A 15,270-nucleotide genomic window follows, 5' to 3' on the forward strand; every position below is an offset into this window, starting at 1 on the left:
GTAGGGCTGGGCATTCGGTTTGTTCGGTTCGATTTACTAAATTCGGTTTGGTTTTTCGAATTTCGATTTGAAAAATATACAAACTGAAACTGAACTGAAATAAATTCGGTTCAGTTCAATTTTACAATTTCGGTTCGGTTTAGTTCAGTTAGTTTTTTCGGTTCGAATATCATCAACACATACATGAAACACTGATGAGTATTATGTATAGTTTTTCCACAATAATTACATTTTGCTTTAGTAGCTCCATTTTTATGATGAATTTCTCAAAATGCTTCCAACAAGCAGCCCTAGGTCTTTTTTTTTCTTTGAAGCTTCAATGTTAGCTTCAACTTCATTCGGAGATGGAGTATTATGTATAGTTTCATTTGAAGCTCCACTTTCAGTTATCTTACTTCCAATTTCTGTCATCTGCGAAAAATAAGAAGAAGAGATGTAAGAACTTAGAACCCTACGAAAATCAGTGAGAATCGCAATAAAGTATAAAGTATAATGGAGAATCGCGGCCAAGAAACTTACTTTTCAGGTTGATGGCGCAGACTTGTGGTTGTTCTTCACTCTTCACTAGCGCAAAACTTAGTTTGGTGTGAAATGTGAATTGTGATTTACTGATTTGTGAATTAGGGATTTAGGGTGGATAAGGATTTAGGGATATAATGTAATGGGCTCCTGGGCTTTGTTGGGTTGAGCTTTTAGTTAAGTTACTTACTCTTAAAAATCTATATGTAGTAAATATGTATTACATAAATTCGGTTTTTTGGTTAACCGAAATAAAAAACTTAAAAATCGAAAACCGAACCGAATTATCGAAATTTTAAAACTGAAAACTGAAACCAACCGATTTAACCAAAAAACCAAAACCGAAATTAAAAAAAAATCAGCTCGATCGGTTTCGACCAAATTATGCCCAAGCCTAATTAAGAGGACCAACAATGAGTCATGAACTTACAATGTATATATCTAGGGTCAATGAAAATGCATCGGAGCTAAAATGTCAAATCTATCAAAATATATCATGAACAGAAGAAAATGAGCTTAAATATATCTATTATGTATGAATGCTATGCACAAATTGACTTGTTAAGTTCCATGTTGCATATCCCCAGGTCCTAGTGAGTGAACCGGTTGGAGTCTCATGAGTTCCTCCAATTAATTGAGTCTTATATTTCTACTGTTAAACTAGGACCTTGGTTACTTGACTGAAAATAGAAGACTAAGGCATTTGAGTGACTTTTTCAAAATATCTACGCTCACTCTAAACTGGACTTAGTTCATCTGCGGTTAGGTCATACCTAATTCGTGATAGTAATAATATACTTGTGATCCCTTCTCCCCACACATTTGAGTTGGTCTTAGCCTAATCCAACGTCTTGCTATAGAATATCTAAGATTCTAAAAAAAATTCAAAATATTTTTCAATCGTTAATTCAACTATTTAAGGTGATGTGACTGTTAAGAAGGTGACTTGTCTATAATCGTAAAGTGATGGCAAGTCATGCTGATCCATATCAAAAAAAAATATTTTACCTCCGTCTGTGTTTTGTTTGTAATGTAACCCGAATAAAGGAGGGTCTACTGTTTTGTCCAATTCTTGATACAAAACCATGGAGAATGCTTGTGCAAGTATATAAGTTTTTATTCTACTATCATATGTAGCTAGTTAGTCTAATTAGTGTGTGAAGGTAGCTACTTATATCAAACTAATGCGACTTAGTACCTTCCTCTGTATTCATTTTGTAGTTGTGAGGAAATAACTCAATTCTGAATTGATATCTACCCAGTTGTTGAACTGAGAACTTTCTGCTAATATTTATGGCATACTTTGAATACACTGTTTGCCTATCAGTTTTAAAAAAAATAAAAATACACTGTTTACCTCTTAAACCTGCTATCCACAAACTCGTCCGATAGAAATTTATTTCATGATCCAACATATCAAGTTCAAGTATTCTATTCAGCATTAAACTTTCCCAAAATTGTCTAAAAGTAATAATCTTGCTAACTTGCATCGTCATTTGCTTCCCCTACTTAAATAAGTGAAACAGCACTTTCACAAATAAGTAAAATAATGCAAAGAGTAGAAGAATGATAACTATTGGGGAAAAAAAAATTCTGCAAAAAGGGGTAATTAAGCAGATTGACAGACTTGGAATCTTGAAGTGCACGCTGTGAACAGTATGGTGCTGCTTCCAATAAAACTATATGCTAATGTGGTTAGGTCAGATTTTCAAGCTTCTCAATGTTGAACTAAGCACCGACAGCCTGCTGGGAGCTCTCTGCTTATAGTCTTTTTCCAATGCCATTGCCGACAGAGATTGAAGCTCCGGGCTCTCTTTATCCTCCTTGTTTCGTCCTTTAGTCAGCTGCCCGATGGCAGACGTACACTGGAAACAACACATTAAGTCAGAATCTCCAAGGGTCATCGGCAAACAACAAGAACCTACTTCATTTAGTTGTGTGGCTTATTCACAGTCTATGAATTTTTAAAACCTCCAGCATGCGTAGAATTTAATTAATGCAAATAAGTAGGGACATACAAGGCCGGGACTGCAAGTTCTAGACTCCAAGTTGGAAAACAGTCTACTAACTTGTATACAATGCAGAGTGCAATGAGTGCCTCGCATCTTTCAGTTTCTTCTGTGTTCATTTATAAGCAATTTCTTCTGTTTTTGTTTATAAGCAGTTTCTTAAGTTTTTAAAAAAACTTAGAGCACTTGCTATAATAATTTTCTTCACCACTAGATCATTGACATATAAAAGAACTGGTAAATTCATCACGGGTTAACAAAGCAAAAGAAATCATCAAGCATTATTTTGTCAAAATTAAGAAATGGAGATGAGACAGATTCACTGACCAAACATATGCCAAAAAGTGCTCTGGTACTCTTGCCACCAGTCAAGTCTATGGTAGATGCATAATATTTCTTTGCCGTCTGAAGATTTTCTAGTCCACCAAGTGTATAGAGCACCTGTTAAAGCCGGGATGAAATGTAATGAGTGATTATTTTATGGCTATTATCAGAAAAATGCATGCCATGGTGGAAGCAAGTTCTTCAGAAAAATAACATGCAATCCAAAACAACCTTATTCTTAAACAAACAGTCCGTTTGCAAAAGCAATGGTTGTTCTCAAAATCTAACAATTGCCTGACCCATTCATCAGTTGGGTCACTTCACTTCACACTATAGCTGTCACAATCCAAGCTCCCTTCACGTGCCAAGCTTCCCTCTTCTATCCCAGCTCGCCACAACCTTCACTCTCTCCTGTTCGCCATACAAACAGACACCCCCTGCCCAGCTAGTCACTCCCTTATCCCACCTCACCAATCTTTCCCTAGAGCCCCATCATACCCCTCTTCCACTTCATCCAGCACCCATTCTGTTGTGGACGCATTTGTGGGCAAGACATATGTGCGACAGAGAGCCAAATAACTTGATTTAATTATAACGCTAGTAGTTTATTATTATTCTAGAATAGGAAGAATTTCATTATATTGTTAGTAGTTTTCTTATTAGTTTAGAATAGGATTTATGTTTCCTAGCTCCATAAGACTTCCTATTACTGTAAGAAGACTCCTATTTAAAGGAGGATTTGAGGAATAAGAAGTACGCAGACTTTTATCAGAAACAAGAGATAGGAGTTCTCTCTTCCATTGAACTCTAAGGTTTCAGCTTCCCTTTGATGAGCTGAATTCATATACAAAAATAGGTCGATCTAGGAATTCGAACAAAAGCAAGGGAAAATCAAAGGCAGTTGAATTTGATTTCCCTGTTCATCGTCCTGTGACTCGATCCTTCTCTAAGAATCCTAACACATTCATTCTACATCTCACCCTGCCACCACTCTATTCTGCCTCCTCTACCTGGTCCCCATCTTTCCTGTTACCAATCCTCCCCACCCTAATTTCCTACTCTTACCATCCTTTCCTATTTCCTCTTTCTTTCTTTTGTTCGTGTTGAGGGGGAGATTGACTTCTTTTTTCCTTTAGATTTTTTTTGATAAGGTAAATAGTTTTATTAACAATTGAGGGAAACCCCATATACCAAAAGGATCCTTTAGATTTCTCTGAAGGATTTGTGGTTTGAAATCCACATTTTCTTTAACCATCATATCTAAAGACTTGTCGAGTTAGCTTCAAAAAATTGACACCCTCAACGTCTGCCATCAAAGAGGCAGAGGTCTTAGGCATTTCTCAAACTAGAAGAAAGATACATTTTGTTCAATAAACTAGGCCCAAGCCCAGATAAAGTAAAAAACAAATCCACTCCGAGCCCAGATTCAGCATAACAAGAAAATATTTAGAGAATCAGATTGAATTCTAGAAAGTTCCTCCTCTCATATTCTCCTTATTTCTGCACATTGATTGACATCCAGCTACCACTTCGATGTTCATTTCAAGTTAACTTCCGAGTAAGCATAATAATCTGCGCTGACAACTTCACTACTGAAAGAGAGACAGAAAAACTGGCCGAATGGCAACCTAAACTCATGAGCTTCTCATTGATAATAACATTTGCAGTTGGTAAAAATAGCTGATAGAAAACCAAGTATAAATCAACCAACTTCCTTTTTATCCAATGATATAGGTGGACGAGTAGCTTCATAAAAACACCCAGAGTAGCATCTTAAGAGCAAGAACAAGATCACATTATTAATAATAATACCTCTCAAAAAGAAAAAAAGAAAAAAAGATGCAAGCTCACAAGATTGCAAGCTATTCTCAATGTACCTCAGCTAATAATTATTTTCAAAAAGCAGCGATAAAATATGACTTGAGGATAATCTTACATCAGCGTAGGCTAGGTGATATAAAGGAACTGTAGGTTGAGACAAGATGAGCTCCTCATAGCAGAAAGCTGCTTGCTTGTACCTATATGTGATATAACAGACAAACAATTTTCACTGGACAGGGCAATGCATGGATGAAACAGCAGCTAAAAGAAGGTATCAATGGAATAGAGTTGCCTCCAAGCCATTAGTCTTCCACTCTGAACATGAGAATAAAAAATCTTACATTTGCAAGGAAACATATATTTCAGCAAGCTCTCTCCAAGCTTCATGATCAGCCATGAATCTACCAAAACAATGAAAGAAGTCAAGAACACGTTAAAGTCGCAACATATAAGTATTAATATGTGATGCATTTAGATTCTTCTTACAAGTCAAGATACTTGTTAAGCCAGTCAATTGCTGCTGATGTATTGCCTTGAGCCTTTGCCATGGCTACCCTCCTCTTATGTACAACCTAAAGGATATCAATAATATACAGAAAAATATATTGCTTGAGCTTTGGAATCTTCTTCTTTTTCTTAAATTACATGAGAGTAATCACCGAGCCTCTGTACCATGAGCACAGATGTTTGGTCAATAATATGAGCATATAGATTTATGCTTGCACCAACTTTGTCAAAGCAACAAATGTATAAAGCAAAGGGCTTTAAAAACAAGACTCAATTAAAACACACGATTTAGTGAAAAAAAAGTGCAGATAAATAGAATATACAGACACACACATAATATGGACACATGTCGTGTGTGTACATATATACATATTCTGTGTGTGCGCATGTGTACTACAAGAATAAACTACTGTGAACATAACTAAAAATTATATGGATAAAGAATTTAAAAGCCTGTGAGTAGCATAGATATTGTCAACGAAAGTTAAAGAAAACATTTAAAAATTATGATTCTGATGCGAAGATACTCTTCCGAGTTTCTAATTCAGATTTAGTGGCTAGTTTTTAACTTTTTATAAGTTATTTTGGGGAACATTTCCACATAAGAATTATCTATTTTACAAGTAAACTAATTGAGCGAAATTAACAATATATGGTGAAATGTACTTGTCTATCTCAGACCTGATCAAATGGATTTTCCTCCAAAAGGCTTGAGTAAGCATTTTCTGCCTCTGACCATAATCCCCTTGCCTCAAGCAACATAGCTTCTAGCCTACCTGAGAATAAGTCAAAATAATAACTCTTAGCTATTATTAAAAGGTCAAGCATACACGGAGGGCACGGGAATCAAAACTACATACAACAACAACATATCCAGTGTGAATCCCACAAGTGGGGTTCTGGACATGGTGGTGAGTACGCAACCATCCCCCTACCTTGTGAAGGTAGAGAGGTGATTTCCGATAGACCCTCGGCTCAAGGGAATCTAGAACAACATAAAGGTTGAAAAATAAACATTAAGGAAAAAAATGTCTATTTTATATTGCTAAATGAAAATTTTGTTATTCCCAGTAACAATAATTTAATGATGGAGAAAAGGACTGATGATCACTGTGGCAAAGGATGAAATATTGAGAAATATTTCTAGGGCCACACGACATTTCAATAACTTCTCATTTAAGCATAAGGTATCTAAGCATGAACATATGATCTATGTAATGAGATACAAAGATACATTATTAAATAAAGGCAATGTTGTTGCAAAACGCTTTAATAAAACTAAAAGCAAAGTGCTCTCTTTTCTAAATGGATCATCAATAGTACTACCTGGACCATGACTACAATGAGAGTATTGAACCGGTACTTTCCAATATCAGATGCAAAGAGAGGTGCAGAATCTATTTGTTACATATTGCGTGGATTCTCTACTTTCGCTATACCTCTTGTATTCAGAAGCTTCTGAATTATTAATATAAATACACTTGATACAAAAAGAAAAAAACTATTGCATAGTGTGTGTTGATGATGATAATGTTCAGCATTTTAAAAAAGCAAACATTAATCTGAGACAGCATAAAATATGAACAGGGGCAACCAAATCCGTATATGCCGATTAATTCAGTCTCGGTCTTTGAAGTACTTATTAGCCACATACAAATGAACTGCCCCACCAATGTTCTTTACTGATGATATCTCTGTGAAGAGATATTATTAGATTTTCCTACTCAAGAAGTTCAACTTCTTTACACTGTTTTTATACCACCATTGCACCTTGGTCAAAATACTGCTTTAGAAAGCTTCATCGAAAGAAATATGTTGCTTTAAACCAGATAAATAATTTCTTTAATCCTATAACACAATATGTCACCAATACCCCAGAATTCCAAGACAACTGTAACTCAAAGTAGAATTTTATAACTGAAAGCCAAAAAATCAAAGCATCAGGTTCTTATAACATCAATTCTAGTTTTTCTTATAAAGGTCATTATAATTCATTCAGCCTGACAATTAGAATTTTGGAACCTAAAATGCTTACCATTTAGTTTGACAATCCAATTTTAGAATGCCACAGGTGCAGAAAATGCAAGCTACTAGAAATCAAGACAACAAGCATATACATTTATAGATCAAAAAGAACTCACCAACCCTTTTGCTCCCTGGAAACTTTCTTTGCAAAACCTTTATGCAGTCCTGCAGAAGTTCCCATAACATAAATTTCAAATTTTTGACATAATCATAGAGTGACGAGATTCATAAGAGAATCTCTGGCATATACGAACAACAGTGAACGTGACTTGAAAAATAGCTAATGCATTTTGGTGATTATGGTTGACTACATGGTCACATTTACTTCATTACTCGGTATATTTAACCACATAGCCAATATAAGTCCACCAATTGAGTAATTGTAAGTTTAACTCTGCAGCTTTATAGGAAATAACGGTATCTTTCTAGATTTGGAAAAACAATGGTCAATTTGTTGTGACATCCTTTAAATATTAGATTGTGCCGGAATGTTTCTCTTAATATTACATACAATCAAATTATAGCTATGAACTCAAGTACGGTATGATACATTTTACATTATTGTACTGTAAGAACGATTGACTTTTGCTATCTAGGAATTTGAGCTAAGTAATCTGGGATCATTTGATTAAACTTCTATTAGCATGGCGATTGCAACTCAGATAATTAGAAAATAAACTAAATGGAAAAATCACGCAAGTCTGCAGAGTTAACCCTGAAGAGGGAACAAAATTTTACTTCGAGATCACAGGAAATATGTTTTTACCTTTGCCACATCAATAGATTGACAATCCATAGCTGCAACAGCGACCTGCTCATATAGGGTCCATTCTGCAATATTTAGGTTGCAGAGAATAAAGGTTTATCAGAGATTTCATCCAGTCACATGATGCTAGAACGAAGTCTATGGACCAATCAATCAAAAACAATAACAAAAAGAGAGAGATACCACAGGTCCCAAAACCCAAAATCTCAACTTCGACACGAACCAATTCTTCAATTTGCCACTTTCATGGATCCTAGACTACCCAAATCAGTACAAAAACTCAAGTTTTCCAGTCCCAAAATATTACCCAATTGCCACTAACTTGAACCCTAGAAAACCCAAATTAGTACAAAATCTCAAATTCCCCAGTTCCTAATTGTAGTTAATTTCCACTTTCTTCAATCGTAAACTACCAGACCAAACAAACAAAGATCAAAAACAGGATTTCCGTCTTATGGGTCAAATTAGATATACCTTCAGGTCCAAGAGCAGATCTCTTTTTGGAATCATTGAGAATAGAGAGCCCATGCTTCAACACCATATCAGATCGACGGAGCTTGAGTTTATGGACAAGACAAAGATATTCCCAAACACCTCCTCCTCCATTTTCTACTTGATTCTCCAATCTGTTCACCTCTTCTTCTTCTGTTCTTGTTACCATCTTCTTCTTCTTCTTACCCTCTATTCAATTCTCCCCCTACTTCAAAGTGCTGCTTATGCTACTGCTGTCGCCGTGTTGTGCAGGGTATCTACTAGGGAAGGCAAGGCCGGTTTATTGGATCTGCTTTTGTTTGACTCCCCTCACACTGCCCACTGGCTCCTCTCTAATCTCACATGGTAGGAAAAAGACGATTTTACCCCCCTATTTTATTAAATTGTGATTTCTTTTTAATCATTAATCATATATCATATATATATATATATATAAATGAATCTTAGGCCCGCCTACGTGGCGCCACCATAGACCAGAATTCCCTTTTAATTTATTTATTTACAAAATTGACCTTCTCCTTTCATGAAAAGTTGTGAAATTTATGAAAAATCGTTACTTTAATGAAGAGTTGCGACTTTTATGAAATGTTGTGACTTTTATGAAAAGTTGTGACCTTTTCGAAGGGTTGCAACATTTTCAAATAGTTGTAACATTTCCGATAAGACACAATAAACATTTGTTCACTCTATCCTTTGTTATCTATTAATAGAGGGATTTCCTGTCATTTTAAAAACAACGAAAATTCTGAACTTCTTCTTCTTCACAATTAAATATTTATGTACTTTGCTCCTGTTGAGTGGCTCACTGACACCATTGCTTATATTACAAATCCTGATATGTATTTTGACAGTCATTAATTTATGCTTATGTTCTAAAGGATAAATGATAAGATGTAATAATTTTCATTTTCCTTTACATTATTAATGTTTGTTACTATGTAATCTTGTATGTAAGCTAATATATTGTTTTAGTTTAATTAATGACTAATAGGTTTTAAGTATTATAAATTCCATGATATTAAATGCGCGGGTAATTTTACTAGTATAAGATAATTATCATTTGACTAATTTATCTTTTTCGATAAGAAATTACTTTAATTTATATGAATATATATCCTTGTAAAAGTTTCACTATATCAATGTGTTTACCTTGTATACAATAGTTACAAATTATTACGGTTAGAGGGGTGAAAAAATCGTTAACCATTGACTAGAAATATTAAGATCTCATAGTTCACATGCTTTAGAAGTTTCATTATAAGTGGACACTCAAAATTGGATGTTCAAAGAAGGATCCATTGGAATTTTGTGTATTAAGTGTTGTTAGACTTAAAACAAGAAGTTACTGAAAATGAATATTTTTAAACATTTGATGTTCCCTTGTTTTATGGGTAAATCTGGTAAATCACCCAGCTTTAAACTCAACATAAGACATAATTCTAAAGCCAGAGTCATCTTTAACCATAGAAACTCTTTAGTTAATTATTTGTTCACTTAAATATTTGCCATTTCTAGACAATTATTTTTTCTCATAAATCCTTGCACACTATCTGCTACAATGGAAAAAGATTTGGATTACATGTTTTGTTCAAACAATGAAATGAAATGAGAAGTACATTTTTCAGGGGCTGCTCATGTTAGCTTCTCTTTACATATGTAGTAAACTATAGTACTACCTGCTTATTTTCCTACTCTACAAAATTCCAAGGTCAATTCGTCAGAAAGGACAAGGTACAACAAGACTCTACATTTTGCCTAACCATGCTCCATTCTTAGTTCATAATCCTTCAACCAATCGACCACTACACAAAGATATGGCTACAACAGTCCACTTCGACACATTCTCGCGTGGGATGACCAAGAGATAGTCCGCTAAACAGCTCACATTGATGAGGACCTACGCTTAGATTGTCATTTCTGCTATACAATTTACCTCCAGCATTGTTTCTAGTCTAATTCTCTATAGCCTCTTGTGGTTTCAAGTGCCTTATTCTTCTCATTTTCCCTTTTATCTTGATACCGGTGGTGTTCAGGCCAGCTTGTGCATCTTGATAGCTCGAATATTCCACAGGCTATCTCCCACCGGCATATGTACTGAAGAACTCAGCCCTTCAAGGCTTAAGACAGATGAGGAGAAGTCGCCTAGCAGTTTTCCGTCTCAGCTGGAATTTCAACACTGATCTCCAGTAGTTAAGCGCTTAACTTTTCTCTTTTCTAGAGCACTTCACACTTCATCTGCAAAATACAATTTACTTTTAAACTATTGTACTACTAAAACTCACGGAATGCTCATTACAAGATTATGAAGCAATTCCTGACACCAAAAAAAGGAATTGATTTTTGGCATGAACAATAATAATAATGTGAAACTTCCGAAGTGCCGGTCACATCATACCTATCGTTCTCTTGACAGTTCAAAGCAGGCTGTCGAAGAGAATAGTATTTTAAGTATTATAATCATCACATGTTCAGGCAAGGAGAGTGTACCTAGCGTTTGGAATAAGCAAGAGTATAGATCCTCTTGATGTTCAAGAAGTGGCTGCTTGCAAGCTGGAATCCATGGCTTTAAGGCAAAAAGTGAGTTATGTCTAATTGATAGTGGCTTGGCTCTCTTTGCTTTATGTCAAAATCAGCTGCAGGATAATACAAATAGGAAGAAGTTAGTGAGTTTGTGTTAATATTACAAAGTACTAAACTTCTATACAATACCTAATAGAGTGAAGTTTTACCTTATCCAGTGATCCTTATTGAATAATACTTGCACGTTACGTTCTACCCTTCTTATTCCACGAAAATTCTAGGAACCCTGACATGAGCAACTTGAGAAATGGTTAAAAGGTATTAAGATGATGGTCTGTTTTGAATGCAATTCAATGAGTGTGCGCATACTCATAGGTTTGAATGAGCAAAACATTTTTTTTTCATTTAATTTGCAAAAAGAAGCCAGATTACAGAATGCCATCAAGTGATAACTTCATTAAGTTGATATCTTTTCCCTATTTGTTTACTGATCCAAAAATTAAGAAATAAAGCAAATCTGGTACCTTTTCCTTCGGTTGCTGCTTTTTTGCAGCAGATTGTAGAGAGGTGGACCTGCGAACTCATGACACCAGTCAAATTGCAAGCACCAACAGCGGCAGCATTACCTGGTTTTATGGTAAGCAAGTTCAATTTCAGAATTCAGAGGCATAAACATAGAACCAATGCATGATGTTGATAGCACATACATAAAAGACAGTTTAGCCTGTTCAGAATTCATCGTCATTTTTACTTCGCGTATCAAACAGTTCATCCAATACATAATATAGCTCCATAGAAGCATTAAAATAACGTTAGTTGGTAGAAAAACTATATTTTCATTCTATCCAGCTTAGTTTTGCATAGGTTACCTCTTAACATCTTCTATATCTTTTGAACTTTGGAACGAGATGGATATACTGTCCTTTATCCACCATATGTCTTATTACTTCATGAGCTTTAGACAGCTTTCCAGCATTTTTCAAGTAACTGACTAAAGTACTATACACCATAAAATTTGGATTACAACCCCTCAATTCCATTTCTTTCACCATCATGCACGCCTCATCAAATTTCTCAGCCATACAGAGCCCACGGATCATGGAATTGTAAGTAAACACATTTGGCAACTGTCCATTGACGATCATGTCAGTAAATAGTTCTTGAGCTTTATCAAGTTCCCCAGCCACAACATATCCTGTTATCATAACAGTGTAACACACAACATCAGGCACACAGCCTTGCCTAATCATCTCTTCAAAGAAATATTTGCATGCATCCAAATTACCGGCCCGACTTAGCCCATCAATCAAAGTGGTAAAATGGAGAATGCTTGGTTCATAACCAACTTCTTTCATGTGGTTTAGAAGGTTGACTGCTGCTAGCGGTTTGTCTCCTTTACCAAGAACATGAAGAAGGATGTTAAATGTGTAAAAATCAGGTGAAAACCCATTCCGACCCATTTCATCTAATAATCTATGAAACTGATCCAGCTTTCCCAGCCTATATTTCGAGCATAGCAGAATGTTATAAGTTAAAATATCAGGAATATGACCTTCAACCAACATTTGTTGATACACCCACTCAATTAACCTGTACTGATTTACACCCAGAAGGGAATGCAAAATTGCATTAAATGAATGCCTGAATGGTCTATAATTGAATGTCTTTGACTTAATAAACCTCTCTACTACTTTTCTAGCCAAACCTGCCTCTCCACAAGTACATATCAACAAATTAAATGTCCTAGCAGTTGTAGGGTATCCTTTCTCAATCATCTCATCTACCAATCTCCACATAGCCTTGAATTCGTCAGACTCTGCAAAAATCTTCATTATCAGATGGTATGAATTTGCTGTATGTCGGTAATTTTCTTGTTGACCAGACCATACAAAAAACTTGTACCCCAGCTTTGCACACCTATTTTTATTTGCATAATTTATTGTTTTCAAGATACCTAGAAGAACCTCTCTCACAAGCAGGCTTGAAACTGTAATATGAGAATTATCTAAAGCTGCTTTTGCATCAAATCCTGGACCATCTTGTTGAAGAATTTCAAGAATCATACTAGCCTCATTTCTCACTTTCTCAATAAAGTTGTGCCTACTTGAAAATTTTTGTTGGAAATGGCCTTCATAGCAGCCGTTGATTCCAATAAAGTCAACATTATCCTTCATATTATTATCGGAGTTGATACTCTTCCAGCTCTCGTTCAAGTAATCCTCGATTTTTCCAAAACCATTTCCAGTGCCATCAGTGTTAGATTGTTGATTACATAAAAACCGTGAAAAGCTGCTAAAATATGAGAATCTTTGAATAACTCTTTGACCAAAGAGAGCTACAGAATACATGCTAGTCTCTTGAAAATACAATAACAAGAAACGATAGTGAGCAAGCCATCACTGTCTCTGCATACAAGAAAGGAAAAAGACGCATGACATCAGTTAAAATAACCAAACATATTATCATTATAGATTCCACTAGATATTAATAACTCAAATAAAATTCTTTAATTACCACTACACAACCTAGCCCATTTGTGTTCACTTAGCATTTCAATCTCATTATTCACAAGCATTGAATTTTTCAGAAATCATATATAAGAATTAATAATATCATTTTACATTTATCTGAATGCTTATTGAACAATTACAAATTCATGTTGCACTACTACTTAAATAAAAATTCTTTTAATTATTCAATTAGGCAAAGCATAAAGAAGTAAAAAGATCCTTCTCTGAGAAAATGCAAAAGTCCTATGAGTCTCTTTTAAGATAAGCATATGAATTGCTTATTAGAGAAAAGATATTTCATATGCATTAGTGGCTATACCTTAGGATTATCTTTTTTTCTTTCTCATGTACTCATACAAGATTATAAGTAATCACATCAGGTAGAATATGCATATAGATAGAGGACAAAAAAGAAAAGAAAAATGTGGCATTACATAGTAAAGGTAGATCATTTGATCATGCCTTATTCTGACATGAACACCAAATGCAGGTGACCACAATATGACTACTGAATGTGTTAAGGGGGAATTAGGTAGACCAAAAATCATATTAAGGAAAGATGCCTTAAAGGATCTATAATCTCTTGTAATTCTTAAGAACTTAGTGAAGAACAAAACACAAGCATAATATCCATATAGGATCCTGCACTGAAACCACTTAACCGGGGGGAAGCATAAAGTATTTCGCACCTAGCTCAGGGCTTTAACAATCTTCTTTAGTTTCAACTAAAGTTCTCTTTAAGAATCGGCGGTATAGTATACCCTGGTCCTGGATTTAGGTTAAATTACCTTTTCTCCATCAAAAGCAACAACAACTCTGCTTCAACCCCCATCTAGTTGGAGTCTACTATATGCACCGTCATTTTTCATTAACCATTTCGCTCACTATAGGTATTTTTCATTCCAATACTTAAAAATTTCTCTTTGAGGAATAACGAAGGTTCTCCACCAATAAGGATTCTTTAAATTTCATACTTATCCCCACTCTGTCATATAATCCCTCTCCAAACTCCGTCAAACACCGAACTTAGTGTAAGTGTATTAAGTTGTGCTACAGAACCTAGGCAAGCAAGACATTTTATCCTTACCAAATTGCTCCAAGTCTACCTTAGAATCTATCAATGGAAACTAAATCGTATTAGAATCTTCAAATCACATCTCTTCAAACAGAGAGAAAATGCAAGAAAATCCCTGCACCCCACCCCAACAAAAAACCCAAAATACTTAAAGCTGAAACCTTTATCCCTTTAGCTACCTCGACAACAAATCTGTACGGTCTAGATATACATATATCTACACTAATGTGCAAATGCAGGAAAAAATACAGATCTTGTAATAAGCTCGAAACCAAAGGAATCATTGAAATAGCTCAGAAAATTGTGGAAAGCAAAGGAAGAAACCTACAGATTGAAAGAAATATGGGGCTATTAAGGAGGGAGTCATTGACGGACCGAGCGAGGGAGCATCGACCGGCAGCTACCGGCGCCGGAAGCATCGGCCGGCGGGAGAAGTTGAAGTAGCAGTGGTGATTGAGTTTGTTTGGGGGCTCCAAAGGCTGCGCAGAGTGAAGAGCGAAAGGGAGCAAAGGTTAGAGTGATGCTTTCTAAGTGTTATTTAAATGCTGAAAATTGTTTTGTAAAATTAATTAGATATATTTTTAATATTTTTCTTCAAATAAAATTCTCTATTATTAGTTGGGTAATTTGGCAATCATTTTTTCACATGTGGATAATAATACTCTTATATATATATATATATATATATATATATATATATAT

General features: G+C 35.2%; 2 protein-coding genes across 3 annotated transcripts; both read right to left on the reverse strand.

Annotated features, from left to right (window-relative positions):
- Positions 1-1,902: 1,902 nt before the first annotated feature.
- LOC125853365 (uncharacterized) lies at positions 1,903-8,780 on the reverse strand. The gene is made up of 9 exons (XM_049533046.1): positions 8,446-8,780; positions 7,972-8,036; positions 7,322-7,370; positions 5,862-5,956; positions 5,160-5,245; positions 5,015-5,074; positions 4,789-4,870; positions 2,856-2,969; positions 1,903-2,384 (listed from the first exon to the last, which is right to left on the reverse strand). Exons 1-9 carry the CDS (start codon positions 8,630-8,632, stop codon positions 2,220-2,222), a joined length of 903 nt encoding a protein of 300 aa, XP_049389003.1. The 5' UTR covers positions 8,633-8,780; the 3' UTR covers positions 1,903-2,219.
- Positions 8,781-11,792: 3,012 nt separating this feature from the next.
- LOC125853354 (pentatricopeptide repeat-containing protein At3g60050-like) lies at positions 11,793-15,069 on the reverse strand. Of its 2 annotated transcripts, XM_049533024.1 has the most exons (3): positions 14,897-15,069; positions 12,269-13,388; positions 11,793-12,178 (listed from the first exon to the last, which is right to left on the reverse strand). In XM_049533024.1, the coding sequence occupies exons 2-3, from the start codon at positions 13,329-13,331 to the stop codon at positions 11,856-11,858; spliced, it is 1,386 nt and encodes a 461-aa protein (XP_049388981.1). In that variant the 5' UTR covers positions 13,332-13,388; positions 14,897-15,069; the 3' UTR covers positions 11,793-11,855. The 2 variants fall into 2 exon arrangements, with proteins under 2 accessions (XP_049388981.1, XP_049388980.1); XM_049533023.1 differs by having other exon boundaries at positions 11,795-13,388.
- Between the last annotated feature and the right edge of the window lie 201 nt (positions 15,070-15,270).

This window comes from Solanum stenotomum, chromosome 1 (assembly GCF_019186545.1).
Source record: "Solanum stenotomum isolate F172 chromosome 1, ASM1918654v1, whole genome shotgun sequence".
NCBI classification, from domain to species: domain Eukaryota; kingdom Viridiplantae; phylum Streptophyta; class Magnoliopsida; order Solanales; family Solanaceae; genus Solanum; species Solanum stenotomum.